This window comes from Fonsecaea monophora, assembly GCF_001642475.1.
Source record: "Fonsecaea monophora strain CBS 269.37 chromosome Unknown Scaff42, whole genome shotgun sequence".
Lineage (NCBI taxonomy): Eukaryota > Fungi > Ascomycota > Eurotiomycetes > Chaetothyriales > Herpotrichiellaceae > Fonsecaea > Fonsecaea monophora.
The window spans coordinates 107,506-122,978 of NW_019173973.1; the positions used below are offsets into that span (position 1 = coordinate 107,506).

General features: G+C 52.0%; 6 protein-coding genes across 6 annotated transcripts; 3 read left to right on the plus strand and 3 right to left on the minus strand.

Annotated features, from left to right (window-relative positions):
• Positions 1-1,330: 1,330 nt before the first annotated feature.
• On the plus strand, positions 1,331-1,906 carry AYO21_06198 (hypothetical protein; the record flags this gene model as incomplete). The annotated part of the gene is made up of 1 exon (XM_022656161.1): positions 1,331-1,906. The coding sequence occupies one exon, from the start codon at positions 1,331-1,333 to the stop codon at positions 1,904-1,906; it is 576 nt and encodes a 191-aa protein (XP_022511506.1).
• Positions 1,907-3,005: 1,099 nt separating this feature from the next.
• On the minus strand, positions 3,006-5,006 carry AYO21_06199 (hypothetical protein; the record flags this gene model as incomplete). Its single annotated transcript, XM_022656162.1, has 1 exon — positions 3,006-5,006. One exon carries the CDS (start codon positions 5,004-5,006, stop codon positions 3,006-3,008), a length of 2,001 nt encoding a protein of 666 aa, XP_022511507.1.
• Positions 5,007-5,458: 452 nt separating this feature from the next.
• Positions 5,459-7,933, minus strand: AYO21_06200 (hypothetical protein; the record flags this gene model as incomplete). The annotated part of the gene is made up of 1 exon (XM_022656163.1): positions 5,459-7,933. The coding sequence occupies one exon, from the start codon at positions 7,931-7,933 to the stop codon at positions 5,459-5,461; it is 2,475 nt and encodes an 824-aa protein (XP_022511508.1).
• A 732-nt stretch (positions 7,934-8,665) lies between these two features.
• Positions 8,666-9,814, plus strand: AYO21_06201 (hypothetical protein; the record flags this gene model as incomplete). Its single annotated transcript, XM_022656164.1, has 4 exons — positions 8,666-9,177; positions 9,223-9,592; positions 9,685-9,705; positions 9,785-9,814. The coding sequence occupies 4 exons, from the start codon at positions 8,666-8,668 to the stop codon at positions 9,812-9,814; spliced, it is 933 nt and encodes a 310-aa protein (XP_022511509.1).
• Positions 9,815-10,492: 678 nt separating this feature from the next.
• Positions 10,493-14,160, minus strand: AYO21_06202 (elongation factor 1-alpha; the record flags this gene model as incomplete). Its single annotated transcript, XM_022656165.1, has 8 exons — positions 10,493-10,519; positions 10,570-10,613; positions 10,671-11,847; positions 12,017-12,075; positions 12,128-12,191; positions 13,724-13,824; positions 13,889-14,092; positions 14,148-14,160. 8 exons carry the CDS (start codon positions 14,158-14,160, stop codon positions 10,493-10,495), a joined length of 1,689 nt encoding a protein of 562 aa, XP_022511510.1.
• Positions 14,161-14,630: 470 nt separating this feature from the next.
• AYO21_06203 (hypothetical protein) lies at positions 14,631-15,272 on the plus strand (the record flags this gene model as incomplete). Its single annotated transcript, XM_022656166.1, has 3 exons — positions 14,631-14,648; positions 14,699-14,876; positions 14,929-15,272. 3 exons carry the CDS (start codon positions 14,631-14,633, stop codon positions 15,270-15,272), a joined length of 540 nt encoding a protein of 179 aa, XP_022511511.1.
• Positions 15,273-15,473: the final 201 nt, after the last annotated feature.

Here is a 15,473-nt window from a genome sequence, read left to right on the forward strand (position 1 = left end):
GATGCAGCCAGTAGTAATGGGACGGTCTGGAGGCAAAAGTCCGTAGCGCGTTCCTGGGTGATCAGGAACAGGAAAAGGCAGATGGAGATGTGGAATTGCGCCCGTTTGGTAGCGACTGGAACGCTGGGACCTGGACAAGCTGGGCCTGGACAAGCTCCTCAGTTGGGTGAGCTGGGCACCTGAGTTTCAAGGTTGAGCCCTGTTCCCAGGAGGCTGAAAGGTTGAAGGTTGAAGGTGGGAAGCTTGGAAAGGTTGAGTGAGAGGATGAAGAGGCGCCCGACCTGAAACAGTCTTTGATTTGTGTGGCTTTTTCCAGATTTTTCCCATGCCCTCTTTTCTCTCACCAAAGACTCGTTGTTCACTGCAGTCTGACTTGTTCCCCCTCCAAGCGCCTCCTGATACGAGCCGAGTCTCTCTCCTCAAGGTACGAGCAGTGGCAATGTCAAGATAATACCAAGAAACTACGCGGACCCAAGGCAGCAGATCCAAGTCCGTCCATGTCCATTCGCGTCCATCCGAACCTGAATTTCCCCAGACAAAGCCAAGGTCCAGGATAGCCCTGGCTGATCGGTGCATCCCCCCCTGCATCCAATCACGGAACCCCGTCCATCATTGCGCTCAGTCCTTTTCAGCTCCAGGTCCCACGCAATGTCTAAATCTCTATTCTATTCTCGAGCCTGACAGACCTGGCGGGATCCATACGAGCGCGTCCTCCAATCAGCCGCCCGTCAACGGCCTATCCAACGTTTCAGATGAAGCTGCGGGCCACCAGGAGAACCACTCTTTTGTACTCCTTTCGGATAGGCGCATCTCCTTTTCCTCTTCCCTTGTCCGTGTCGCCGACGCTGCGTTGGATGCTTGGTGGCTTGCTGCTGGTCACTGGTTGCTCGTTGGTGCCACTTCAGCCCTGGATGCTCAAGAGAATTGAGAAGATCAGGTTCAAAGACGCCAAATACTGCCGCTCAAGCTTCACACCCGCGTCTCCCTCTTGCATCTTTACTTGTCCGTGACTCGTTCCTTACATACTTGGACTTTTTTCTTTTCCATCAAGTGCTTACTTACTATCCATTGACGTCTTTCAGGACCTCCGTCACACCCTTCTACCCACCGTTTCCACAGGCTCTGGTTTGCCCTGGTCCCCTTTCGTGCATATTACTCCGTACGCCTCATCCTCTCTGAAGATCTTCTCGCCTCTTTCCAACATCACCACTCGACCCGTCCCAACAATCTTTCCTTCGGTTTTCCCCTTCGAATTACTTCTGTGTCGCTGGTCGAAGACGTCGTACAAGTCATCGCAATCTATCCAGATTCACTTTGTTCCAGAATCGCCATGTCACTATCCATGGCTCATTCTCTGTATCCTGCGGCTTTGCTCGCCCTCGTGGCGACCTTTCCCTCAAACACTTTGGCTTCGCCAATTTCACACCTTCATAAACGCGACATGAGCACAGGTGCCAAAGCTGGTCTCGGTGTCGGTCTCGCAGTTGTGGCCATTATCGTCATTGGCCTCTTCGCCTTCTTCATCATCCACTTCCGCCGCTCTCGACATCTAGCAGCTCTCAATAAAGAACGGGCCATCCTCGCAGGCGAGAAGAATCAAGATGGCTCAGACAAGCCCGATAAATTCGTCGAGAACCCGCCTGAGAAGTCAGCCATGCCTCGACGAAACAAGTCGGTCAAGGACCGACTGATGGGACCACTATACCGCGGCAGCACCATTGACCTGATGCCCATTCCCAAAGCCCACTACAACGCGAATCGAAGCAGCACCGCCACTACACAGACTGCTCACTGGGATAATGTCGATGGTCAACCTTTCCTGCACAAACCATGGGCCGGCGGCGAAAGCTCCCCACGCCCCAGCTTCAGCAGCAAGCGAGCTACCAGAATGATGATGATGATGTAAACTCTGTCATCCCACAAAATTTTGGTTACTCGTCGCTGGATGGGAGCTGGCTTCGTTGTCCTCTTGAATGGTACATTGTGCCCATTGAATTGTATATCTTGTTCGCCGCACTTGCCTTGAAGCGTTCGTCCAAGAAAGGGATCTTGGGGTGTTTTGCGGCTTGAGGGCGAGCCAGGGCGTTGGAAGACCACTACACCGCCATCGATGGCAAGGACTTGGTGTAATGATGTATTTTGCGGCGTTGGGCGCTCTGGTTGTCTTGTCGCCAATGATCTAACATACCCAGAATTATATTGCAGGTTCTGCTTTTGGGGATTTTTGTCAACTATGTTGTGTTGGTCTCCGGGAAGAAGACGACGTATCAATATACCGAAAAATTTATATCAGTTGCAGAAGCGAGAACTTGTTACACAAGAGCGGACAAAATTGCAACTTCTCAAAGCAGGTGCACCAGGAGCAGGACCTGAACGTCTCCTGCGGTGGCTGCTGACGGGGTAGCCATGGTCTCAGCCTTGCAACTTACAGTAACCTACATCCTACATACATACCAGTGTACCGGAATCAAGATATCAACCCTTGTCCACTGTCCATTGTCTGTCTCTTTCTCTCTGTGTGTCGGCGTACAGAGTACCGAGTATGGGTACGGAGTATAGAGTACACGCTACAGAGTCTTCGACACTCAGTACTCGATACCCAGTCCTTGCTAACCGGTGCTTGGTACTACGGGTCCTCGTCAATAAAATCAAAGATTCTCTGAGACGTGATGATCATATCATAGGACATCATGTCGATATTTGCTGAGCGGACTTTAGTCTATCTATCTATCTACTTGCATACATGCATACATACATACATATATGTATGCATGTATCTATCCTTGGTCCTTCTTCCTTGTTCCTTCCTCACTCACTCACTCAGCCACTGAGTGAGTCGGCGAGTCAATGAGTCCGTGGCTCTATCTAACACCAAAAAAACAACTCTTCTTTGGATGTTTCCATGTCTTTTGACCAGACAAAATCCAAAAAAGAAACAAGGTAGGAAGGAAAGTACATAGGTATCGGTACATTGTACAAATGTCCAAGAAAGGAAAGAGGCAGACTCAGCCTTCAAAGACACTGTGGTTCATCTCGATGCCATAGTCCTTGGCCATGCCCCTCATGAGCTGTTCGACGTCGTCGTCCATGCCCTTGCCCCTCCCGAGCGCCTGCTTGAGCTTCGCGTACCAAAAGTACGCGTCCGAGGCCCACAGGACCAGCTTGAACATCAGGTGGCTGCCAAAGAACTTCCATCTCTCGACGAACGTCAGGTGCTGGTCCTCGGCCAGCGCCCGCGAGGCCCAGTTGCCCGTGATCTTGATCCGGTTCACGGGGCTGCCCAGGTACTGGTTGTTGCCCTGGACGATGCGCATGTTGCGACCGATGAAGATCAACTCGCGCGGCCACTTGGTTTCGTCGGCCAAGATTTCTTTGATGCCCTTGCGCATGGCTTGTTGCAGCTCGTACTGGCGCCGTTTCTTCTCGTGTTCTGATATGCCCTTCAATCGCGTCGTCACTGAATGATCCCCTCCTTCGTAGGGACGCATGAGTGCAGCAGACGCAAAGACCTCGGCGTTGTTGATGCCCCACTGGCTGACGACTTCCTTGAGGGTCTTGTTGTCGAATGTCATCAGAGACTTCCAGAATAGGGAATATTGATGTCGGAATGAGGGAGACATGGTGATGTATAGGCCATGGTCGATCAAGACAAGCTCGGAATGACCATTGGGGAGCCGTCGAACGAAGATGTTCCCAGGATGAGGATCACAATGCACCTTGCCCCATAGAAACATCTGGGCAGAGAATAAGTCAACCATCGTGGTCATGACCTCTTTGAGATCGAGACCCAGACCACCCTTGCCATTCGAGCCCCTCCACCATGTCCTGTCCGGCTTGAGTTCTTCGTTGTACAACCGAGCCTTTTCCTGCAGCGAAGTGATGGGGGTTTCAGGCGGATCGAGCGGAGTGCCGTGACAACCCGGACTGCCAGTTCGCCAGCCCCCCTGCCAGGGTCGAGTGATAGCCTCCTTATCCCACAGCCGCACGCCTTCGACCCATTCAGCAGTCATAACCCTTTTTGTAGAGAGGTCGTCGTAAATCTTAGGGATGTAGACCCTGTCCCGTAACCTGGGCTCGCCCCGGATGAGTTTGGCCATCTCCTTGGAATTGTTCGCCTCGCTCTCGAAATCACATTCCAGCAGGAGCCTTTCCGTGATATAGGGAACAAGTGAGTAGAGAGGCAGGTCGAACCACCACGTGTATATTCGGGTCACCACCTTGAAAGCCCACAGGTCCCATCCGACTTGCTGAGCAATCTCCCTCTTCTGTATCTTGATGGCCACTTCCCGTCCATCTCTCAGCCTGGCCCAGTGTACCTGTGCCACGCTCGCGCTGGCACGGGCTTTCCTCTCCATGACGCCCGCCTCAGGATCACCTTCGAAGGAGACGCCAAACACCTCTTCGGGCGTCCGACCGCCAAAGTCCTCCATGATGACCCGCCGCACGTCATCCCAGTCATTCTGCGGTGCATCGTCGAACATCTTGGAGAACATCTTCTGGAATTCGGGAGGCAAGATGGCCGTCTGCATGGCAATGGCCTGGCCAATCTTCAGGTAGAGACCGCCATTCGTCCGCAGGAGATGGAACAACCTCGTGGCGTTACGTGCGTGCACTTCGGCGATGTCGTTGGCGAACCACGGATCCTCTCGAAAATTGATCTTGTAGTCCAGCGCGGCAATCAAGCCCATGGAAAAAGTGCGGAAACTCCTCGTAAGACTGGATGCGTAGTATCTCTTGTCCACCGCATACACCACCGTCCCGCCCAGGAATAAGTATGCGAGTCTGCGCACCCATTTTTTCGTCCTCTTGTATTGTCTGGCGGGCACGGCTTTCCCAAGCGATGCAGGTGTCGGAGGTGCAAAGGCACTGCGCAGGCTAGTCTGAGACAGTGATCGTAGAGGCTGCTGTGGAGAAATCCGCCACACAGCCAGGCGACGGGCACCGGGTCGAGGAAGGGAGAGCTGGTGGGAGCATTGGGCGCAGATGCGCCATGCTGCGATTGTCATGAGGAAACGACGGGCCTCAAAACGACCATGACGAAGTGTTTTGAAGAGGTCTAGGGCATGCACGCGATAGAAAATGAGATCTGCCTGGAAAACTCCCTCAGATACGCCGGTGTTAGGCGATATCGATGACGAGCATGCAGCAGATTTCCAGATCGATCGTCGGGCTCGGATCTTGAGTTGCACCGAGTTTTATCTGTGGCGGGATCTCCATACACTCTGAGTAATTCTCCTGTACTCTCGATACAACTACGAGGATGGAAGCCATTGAGATAGTTGTCATTTCTCATTCAGGCTGCCTGTTATGTTTAGAGTCTTCATCGACTCGCTTTCGGGTCCAGCTATCCGGAAAAACACCTCCTACATCTACCTCGAACCAACTCTTCTCGTCGCTGTCTGAGATCGCGACTGCGCCTTACCATGAAGATTCATCTCTGAAATCCTCCCTCGTCGTTCTATATTGAACTGCTCCTGATCAATTCAATGCAGAATTCGGCACAGAAACGTCCCTCCACTGTCTTCATCTGGCCCCAAACCTCCCTCTTGACATCCTCCTCCACGCTGCACCTATATCGCTCTCTATACACCGCCTTCACCCGTTCCAGGTGCTTGGGCTCCCAGTGCATTCTGACAAGCCTGGATATCAATAGTTCCGTCCGCTCTTTCCCTGGAGCTGTCTCATTGATGGCCTGGTGTAGCAGCAGTGCATCACGCATGGGGCGGTTCAATGCACCATTCAGAATATGTGCCAATGTCTCGCCGACCAAATTCCTCGACTTGGAAATCATCTGCCGCGCAAAGTTGACGCCGTAAGTCCGCTCAAATAGCCTGAGGACTTCGCGTAAATGAGCATCGCTCCGCAGGACAATGATCTTGATCATATCCGTCTCTCCGCCCTTCGATTCCAAGGCTTCTGCCAGCTGCACCACATCTTCCTTGATGAGCCTGATGTCCAGTGGCGTTGATTCTGGCATTCGCCTCTCCTCGAGCGCCAACAAGATAGCGACTCGGAACTTGTCAGCTTTCAGTTCTGTGCGGATACACTTCTCGAGGTCATCGCTGTATTTCTTGTCCTTGAAGCAGTTCTTGATCTCGCGGATGTCGCTATTTGAGCGGCCCATCAGACTCTCAATCAATAACTCTCGCCGAGAAGCACCTCCTTGGTACCATGAGTTGGCCCAATATGCCTCGCTTTCCCATCGGCCTAGGGCGGTTGCATAGCACGCTTTCCCCAGATTTCCAGGAATACGCATTTTGATGTGCTTGGCCATGTTGATACCTTGCCCACTCACTTTGGCGTGGTTCTTGTATTCTGCCCGAAGGGCCAGCAGATCATCTGTAGAAAGGCGGGGCAAGATTTGTACCAGCGGACGTGGATCTGGTGCGGACCGTGTGCCTGCCAGAGCAGCAGCGATACGTTTGGCATCCTCACTTGGGTCGTAGAATGAAACGGTCTTCCTTCTCCCGCTCCCCCCTCCTGGCGACATTATGCTCCTAGATGGTGAGCGGTCGCGATTGGCACTGCCAGGTTCGCGGACTTCAACATCCAAATTGGTATCGAGCTTTGACAGCCGACGTGGTCGGACCTCGTGAGTCGTTTCTGCGAGACTGGCACCCCTGTTGTGTCCCTTCGTGTATTTTTCCTTCTCCCTTTCGAGCTGACGTATCTTTCGTTTCAGCTCTGCGTCCGCATCCGCATCGCGATCATCTAGATCAAGCTCGAAGTCAGACAAATCCGAATCGCCTTTGTGGTTGGCCAGAACCAAGGCTGAAGGCATGGGTGAAATGGATTGATATGTCCCCTTGTATGCTTCAAGTAAGGGTGAAGGTGGAGGCTTGTTGCCATCATGAGAGTTGTTATGTGCCACGCCTAACGTTGCAGCACCCAGCGCTGCTCCTCCTATTGCCAAAGTTGGCATCCTCTTGGTCACTTCTTCTGGCGAGGAGCCATATCTGTCCTTGTCACGCCTCCGGTCGCTCCTAGCGTAATTGTCGTACTCATCGCGGCGATCTTTGCGTTTGGGTTCTCGGGTCTCAAATCTGTCGTCGTCGTATTTCTTATCCGTTGGGGTACGTGTCTCATACTTGCTACTCCTGTAGTCGTTACCATTTTCCCTAGTATCCTTTGTGCGGGACCGTTCGTAGTCTGATGGACGAGATCGTTCGTACTCTGGTCTTCGTGGTGCAATTTCGCTCGGGTCTGCGTATTTATACTGCTCGAGATTGGCGTACTGCGGACCGTTGGCACCACCGTAGGAACTCGCGCGTTGTGGTGCAGGCGCAGAGCCACCACCATTATATGCTCCAGGGGTAGCGTATCGAGGATCGTTGGCGGTGTAGCTCATATGGCGAACTGCTTCTGGCCGCATCTCGGCGTGGGCACCTGGCGGATAGGGATATGTCCCGTTGCCATTTGGATAACCAGGATCTTTGTCTTTGTATCTGCGACGAGCGTCTGAGTCGCTCTCCTCCGCTGAATCGTCGCCTTTCCCCCTGCTGGACTTCCCTCGCCTCTCTCTGCGTCGATCCGAGTCGCTGTCGGACTTCTTCCTTCGTTCATAGTTCCTGTCATCGTCCGAGGGCGCTTGAACTCGAGGGTCCTTGCTGGACCTGTAAGAGCGATATTTGTCCTCTTCGTCGTCTTCGTCCGCATATTTCTTCGAGCTTCTCCTCCTATTGCGACGGTCCTGCTCTTCTTCTTCCTCATCGTAATATTTCTTGCTAGAACGCCTGTCCTTGTACCCACGATCTTGCTCCTGGTCATCCTGTGGTTCGGCGTATTTCCTGCTTGATCGCCTGCTGCTGTACTCGTCGGGCGAGTCCCGGTCTCGGGCGTCGCGTGATCGAGATCTCGATCGATCTCTGTCGCGACCGCTCGGGGATTTAGACCTGGACCTGCGATCGTCCCTCACATCGAGCATGGACGACATCTTTGGGACAACGTTAAAACGTCCGTTCTCTCTCGATGGCTTCCTGTGCACAATTATCCGGTTCTCGCACACAACCGAACAGAGGCGGAGGGACCGGTGGCTAAAATGCAGTGCCAGCAAGTCATGCGGCTCCTTTTAATTAGGATTGCTTCCTTTGCTGGCATGCGTAACGCTCAAACCATTTTGACACGCACAATTGGCTGGCCCCGTCATAACGGCCCCCAAACCTACCTGGACAACTGTGCATTAGGCGTGCAGATACGGAAACCAGGGGGGCTAGTAAGGCTTCAACTGGGTCGCCAGTTGTGCATCTTGCCGAATTGGTGGGTTGCGAGGTTTCAGCTTTGATCGGTCGAGCCGAAGTCCCCCGCAGCTGCTGTGCTACGTGGTGACCAAACTTGGCGACTGCTTCTGTCCTTTGACAACTTGCTACACCTTCAACTCGTACCACGCCCTGCCGCTTCAGAAAGTCTGATTTCTTTGTTTTGGTCTCGCGTCGGCGCAAGATGGCCCGAAGCTGTGTACTCATACAGGCAATAACCGCACGGAGCTCTCCCGCAGTCGGCCAGAACACCTTTCTTCGCAGTTGCATAATGGGAGGCGTCCGACCTCTTTCTCCTTCATAGAATTTCTCAATTCGGGAGACGAGAAGAACGAAAAGGTGTCCAGGACAATTAGGAAAAGATATAGACACAAAGATTGTTCTCTTCTGGGCTTGTCACCTCTGCAGACATGTTTCCTGCACGAACGTTGCGCTCTCTTTTCACCTCTCTTTCCCGGTCCCCACCACTCAAGCCTACATCATGCTCGTTCCTCTCCCCTCGTCGCACCCTCCGAACTCTGCCACTCTTTTCTTTGGAAGACAAAACATGCGTGGTGACTGGATCTGCGCGAGGACTGGGAAAAGAATTCCTCACGGCCTTTGCCCTCTCCGGCGCCAAAGGAGCTTGCATTGACTTGTCATTGAAGGACTGCAAATCGTCCATTGCCTCCATAGCCTCTCAAGTCCGAGACGCGTACCCAAATGACCCTGTCCCAGAACTTCGTGCCTACGAGTGCAACGCCACGATCGAATCGGACGTGAAGACCACGTGGGCCAAGATCGTGGAAGACTTTGGGAAAGTCGATGTCCTTGTCACGGCTGCTGGAATCGTAGATAACGTCGAGGCTGAGAATTACGAATATTCTCGGTGGCGGAAGATGTTGGACATCAACATTGAGCAAGTCATTCCACGTTACCGTGTGTAATATACAAGAATTTATTGGAACTGACCGAGGGACTCTCACAGCGGCTCATGGCTTTTCGCCCGTGAGGCTGGCAAGCACATGCTCCAACACAAGATCCAGGGTTCTATCATACTGATTGCATCGATGTCTGCGACGATTTGTGTCCGCCCTCAAAAGCAAGCCGCCTACAACACCTCCAAGGGCGCTGTGCAGATGCTCTCCAAGTCCCTGGCGACGGAATGGGGTCCAAGAGGAATCAGAGTCAACAGCCTCAGCCCAGGCTATATGAGGACGGATCTCATAAAAGGACTGTTGGAGAATGAAGGCAAAGAGCTCGTGAACAACTGGGAAAAGGACATTCCGATGGGAAGAATGGCAGAGCCACACGAGTTGAGGGGCACGATTGTCTGGATGGCCAGTGGAGCGAGCAGCGTAAGTTCCACCTTTTCTCTCTGAAAGAACGAGAAGAGGTTCTATTGCTCTGGCGCGGTAAACTTCAACACGGGCTAACATTTGTGGTGCAGTATTTAAATGGAAGTGATGTGGTGAGTCAAATACTTGTTGTCATCCTCTCTCCTTCTCAGTCGGTAGAGGGTGAGGAGGTTTAACTGACCTACTCTCCAGATCGTAGATGGCGGCTACACTGCTTGGTAATCAATCAAGCTGGCAGCGGGAATGGGATGGAACAGGTCAAAGAATTATAAGAGGCCTGATGCTCTGGTCGAGACACATAGCTAGAACGCTCCCACGAAGCCATAGCGTGCAGGTGCCGCCTATAGTGTGTAAAGAGGACCTGTTTGGAGTTGCGCACAGTGACGAAACAACACCGAAAGGAAACAGACATACATGAGAAGGCAAAATGTCAACAGGGCCTCTCGATAGCACGACCGTTGACACGTATCCACAGCAAGATAAATCTGACTACGATGACCTGAAGATCGGTTTTTTGGGCATTCACATCCTTTGATTGACCGTAGAGCTATGTGAGTAGCCCTTGATGGACATGAAATCATTCTATCATTTCATAAGCACAGCCCGATTTCGAGTCAAAGCGACCCATGCTCTTTTTTCGTTAAAGCCAGCAGTACCCCGAAACGTAGCAAGTACACATTGGTTGTCGTGTGAAAGAACCGCTGAGAAGGACAAGACCGTTGATGGCAAGAATTAACCGTGCGGAAACCATGAAATCTCCAGGGTCAGGAGTAGATTTTGTATCCCGCAATTCATGAACCGTGGAATGAAAGCCCGCTCCTGAAAGTGAATCTTCCACAACCTCCGCCACAAGAAACAATACCACTGTAGATGGATTGAATTAATTCCTGTGCAAGACATCTATTTCTTGCCAGCCTTGACAGCAGCCTAGACGAAGTTAGATTCAGAAATCTATGTATATGTGCGTGATAGCTTACCTTGGTGACCTTGCCGCCTCCCTTCTCGGACTTCTGGACGGATTCTGGAAAATAGTCAGCACGAAGCTCTAGTAGTAACACTGAGAGAAGCAGGGACTTACTGATGACACCGACGGCGACGGTTTGACGCATGTCACGGACGGCGAAACGACCAAGAGGTGGGTAGTCGGTAAAGGCCTCAACACACATGGGCTTGCTGGGAACCATCTTTACGATGGCAGCATCACCAGACTTGATGAACTTGGGGTTGTTTTCCATGGACTTGCCGGTACGACGATCGATCTTCTCAAGGAGCTCGGCGAACTTGCAGGCAATGTGGGCGGTGTGGCAATCCAAGACGGGAGCGTAACCAGCACCGACTTGACCAGGGTGGTTGAGGACGATGACCTGGGCGTTGAAGGAGTCGGCACCCTTGGGGGGGTCGTTCTTGGAGTCACCACAGACGTTGCCACGACGAACCTCCTTGACGGAGACGTTCTTGACGTTGAAGCCGACATTGTCACCGGGAACACCTTCGGCGAGCTGTTCGTGGTGCATTTCGACGGACTTGACTTCAGTGGTGACGTTGGCAGGAGCGAAGGTGACGACCATACCGGCCTTGATGGTACCGGTCTCAACACGACCGACAGGCACTGTCCCAATACCAGAGATCTTGTAGACATCCTGCAGAGGAAGACGGAGGGGCTTGTCGGTGGGACGAGAGGGAGGGTCAATGGCATCGATGGCCTCGAGGAGGGTCTTGCCGGAAGCCTTGCCAGCCTTGGACTCCTTCTCCCAGCCCTTGTACCAGGGGCAGTTGCTGGAGACGTCGATCATGTTGTCACCATTGAAGCCGGAGATGGGCACGAATGGGACAGACTTGGGGTTGTAGCCGACCTTCTTGATGAAGTTGGAAGTCTCCTTGATGATTTCGTTGAAACGATCCTCAGACCATTTGGTGGTATCCATCTTGTTGATGGCAACGATGAGCTGCTTGACACCCAGGGTGTAGGCGAGCAGTGCGTGCTCACGGGTCTGGCCATCCTTGGAGATACCAGCCTCGAATTCACCAGTACCGGCGGCAATGATGAGAATGGCACAATCAGCCTGGGAGGTACCAGTGATCATGTTCTTGATGAAGTCACGATGGCCGGGGGCGTCGATGACGGTGACGAAGTACTTGGGGGTCTCGAACTTCCAGAGAGCGATATCGATGGTGATACCACGCTCACGTTCGGCCTTGAGCTTGTCCAACACCCAGGCATATTTGAAGGAGCCTTTGCCGAGTTCAGCAGCTTCCTGTTGATCATGGTTGTCAGTGAATGGATTGGCTTGTGATAACGAGTGGCGTGTCACGTGTTGTTTGCTGTACCCCTCCCCCACCAAAATTTTTTTGATAGTGATTTGTGGCAAGTCCAAAATGAGGGCAAATGCAAGGGGGACTCGAAAAGAAGCGATGAAAACATACCTTCTCGAACTTCTCGATGGTACGCTTGTCAATACCGCCGCACTTGTAGATCAAGTGGCCTATCTGATTGTGAGTATTTGTGCCGTTGCAGTCTTGTAGGCATCCTCTTACCGGTGGTGGTGGACTTGCCGGAGTCGACGTGTCCGATGACGACGACGTTGATATGAGTCTTTTCCTTACTGAACAGAAGGCATGCATGTCAGCGATGATCATTGATATCAAATCGAGGGTTGCTTTCGACGATGGATCTCGAGCGCAGGCAGATTTGGGCAGGTTTGTGGCTTACCCCATGGTGACGGATTGGAGGTTTTGTGATGGTTTATGAAGTCTTGTAGTTCTGTGGCAGATACTAGAAGAATTCCCAGCGAATGCTCAGGTACCACGGCTTGCGTAGAGGTGCTGTTGACTGATTAGTCCTGGGTGATGGGAAATGTAGGGGTAGGGTGAAGAACTCACTGAGCGACGAAGAAGGGAGAGAAACAAAGTCGGCGAGAGTGTGCGACAGATTTTGTAGGCTGGCGGGCGAGGGACGAAGCTTGGCGTTTTGAACCATCCAAGTGGCAGTGACTCAAAAAACCCGTGCTGGACCGTCATTCACTCCCACTCGAGGCGCTGTTCACTACAGGTTGTTCGCCCTCACACTGTATTTTGCGGCCCAAGCCCCACTACTGCGCGAACTTCCATTCCTCGCTCAGGCTCCTAAGCTCATCGGAGTGCTCATCATGGTCTGTCTCCGTCAGCCCACTGAATGTATCTCCCATGATTGGCGAAGGAACAGAAAGCTTCGGCATGTGCTAGCGACTGAGACGATCCTGCAGGGTGTCAAATGTCGCCTCATACAGCCATCGGCCAATTGGATAACTACAATCTACAAAAATTCTCCCCGAGGCTGCTATATCTGTGGCAACCACTTGACTATTTATCCACCACCTACCAAGTTCCAGATAGATTCGCCCCTCAAGACAGTGAAAGACCTCTTCAACACAATCTTCTGGCGGCAATTTTCTGAGGGCGCCTCTTCTCTGTTTGACGGTCGAGTTCTTTTCACTTCGATATGTACCCCTCCCACGGAGTTAAGAGTCATCAACTCCATCTGACTTGGGTCCAAAGACTTATGTGCTCCCATGCCACCAACCACTCCTGTGTGGTATCAATAGCACTGACTCATCTTTCTATTTCGCGCTTTCCTTTTCTGATATCCCTTACAGGCCATACCTGGTTGCCTCTAATGTTATGCCAGTTGGCCTGTCAATTCCCTTCCCATTGCAGATGAATGTTCTGCACTGGTATTTCCAGTTGCTAACTGTCACTTGTGGCAGAGGGAGGGTGGAGTTCGTCAACGACAGCGTATCCTCGGCTTCTCGTTCCGCAAGTGGACCTCAATCAGATTATGCTTGAGTATTGCGAGCTTTTCTCGCTCTTGCCTGGCTTCTTCCTCGACAAGCCAAAATTTTTGATTTCAAGGCAATTCTGTGTCAGGCAACCACATGTACTCTTAGCCTTGCATTCTGGCTCTTCCTCTTTACCAAAGAAACGATCCTTGGTCCACATCTCCGCATTTTGTCATAGAGGAAGGAGCCATTCAGGCGGCCGGGGACGAGATGTGTACATATGATGGATCAATATTCTCTCCACTGTTTTCCGCATTCAATACACTGCGCTTTGTCAGTCTTTGAACCAGGGAATTGGAACGAATCCAACACCTACTTTGAAGAAAGAGGTAGGCGGTTCATCCGCACTCCGTGTCTGTAACTGGTAGAAGTAGGCCTTTTTGGAGTCACATTTCTCATTTGGGCAGCCTCCGGGAACTACGAGGTACACAGCGTCAGTAACGTTCTTCTCTTTGCGTCATTCGGTGTGGGCATGGAGTACCTTCGTTGACTGGCAAGTCAGATTGCTCCTCTCCCAGGATGTCATCCTTCTCTTTCTTCTTCATGTGAGTACGTTCGTAGTACTGATCGTCAAGGACGAATTGGTAAGGGCATGTCCGGCAGGTAAAAGCATTGCGACCTTGAGGATATTGGTCGTCTCCTGGGGCACGGGCGATTGTGAGGCAGTTGCAGCAGTATGGACAGACTGGGTTTCAGCGCCGTTAACAAGAGGCCCTCAGAGACTGGAAGTGCTTGCTTACATGTGGGAGCCATGGCTCAAGGAGGTGAACACCTCCTGGCAATGAGAAGGTGGTGCTCGTTCCCGAGAAAATCTGTAGGTACTGAGAACGCAGGTGTGATTTGGACAAAACTTGCAAACACAGCAAAAAACAAAGCGGAGAGCGGGGGTGCTCGGCAATTTTGCTTCATGAGGCGCTGGCTTGTGTCGAAGGGTTGGCGGGATGCCTGGATCGAGTGTTTGAAGTGCCCCTTTGTCTGCAATTCATTATTATAGAACTCGTTCTGCCTCTGCTCCCGTTCACTCCTTCTGTCTCGTCGGTCCTTCCAGCGCGTTCAAAGCGATCACCCCGTCTGCTACCGTCCATCAAGTCCTTTACCCAACCCGTGACCATCCGCCGCGGAGTCGAGGGTTGCGAAACGGTAAAAGCGTCTGTACGAGGTTCAGCGAACACGGTCTTATTTTCGTGACCAACTACGTTTCTACGGCTCTCCAGGCAGCCATCATGGCTGAGCATGTTGATGTGAGCTGGTTGTATCCGTATCTCATACTCTCCATTGACAAGCTTGGCAGGGCGCATCTCCGAAAGAACAGATCCTCGAAGCATGTCGGAGAGACAATGTCGAATTGTTTCACGAAGTTCTCAATGACATGAAGGACAAAAGCAAGGAACAAATAGCAGACTTCTTCAACTCCACCACAGACACCATGGGAAATCACCTTTTACACGTATGTGCAAGTTATGGAGCATGTATGTGAACAAGGCTTTCTCTGCGACAGGCATTATATTGACTCGTTTTCAGATGATGTTATGGACGAACTACTCAACATTGAGTTCCTCGAGTGCGATCCCTTGAACAGAAGGGAAAAAGAGACCCCAATTCATTCCGCAGTCAAGTACGCGAACGAGCGAGAAGTGGAACTCGGACAAGCAATGGCCAAAATGTTGATTGACGCTGGAGGTGATCCTAGAGTCAAAGACAAACATGGCAGAAAACCTGCCGAAATCTGCACACCTAGAACAGAAGAGCTTCGCAGCATACTCATCAAGGAGGAATATATTCTCAACGAAGGTCTCCAAAACGCCGATGTACACCCAGACGAGACAGATAACGGAGATGCTGGACCGCCGTCAGATTCGGAATGACCGTTGTTCGCCTGAGGACTCTTCCTACGGGAATTTGCAGGCTGCCTGCTCCAGAAGTCTTGCCTCTGATGTGCTTGCTCCAGTCTGTGGCGGTCCTGCAAACAAGGGAACAAAATGCTTCGGGCAACGCATATTGTTCACCAAGCAGCACTCGGGAGGAAATCAGATGTGACTGGGTTTACATTTCTCCCTCCTCGTTTC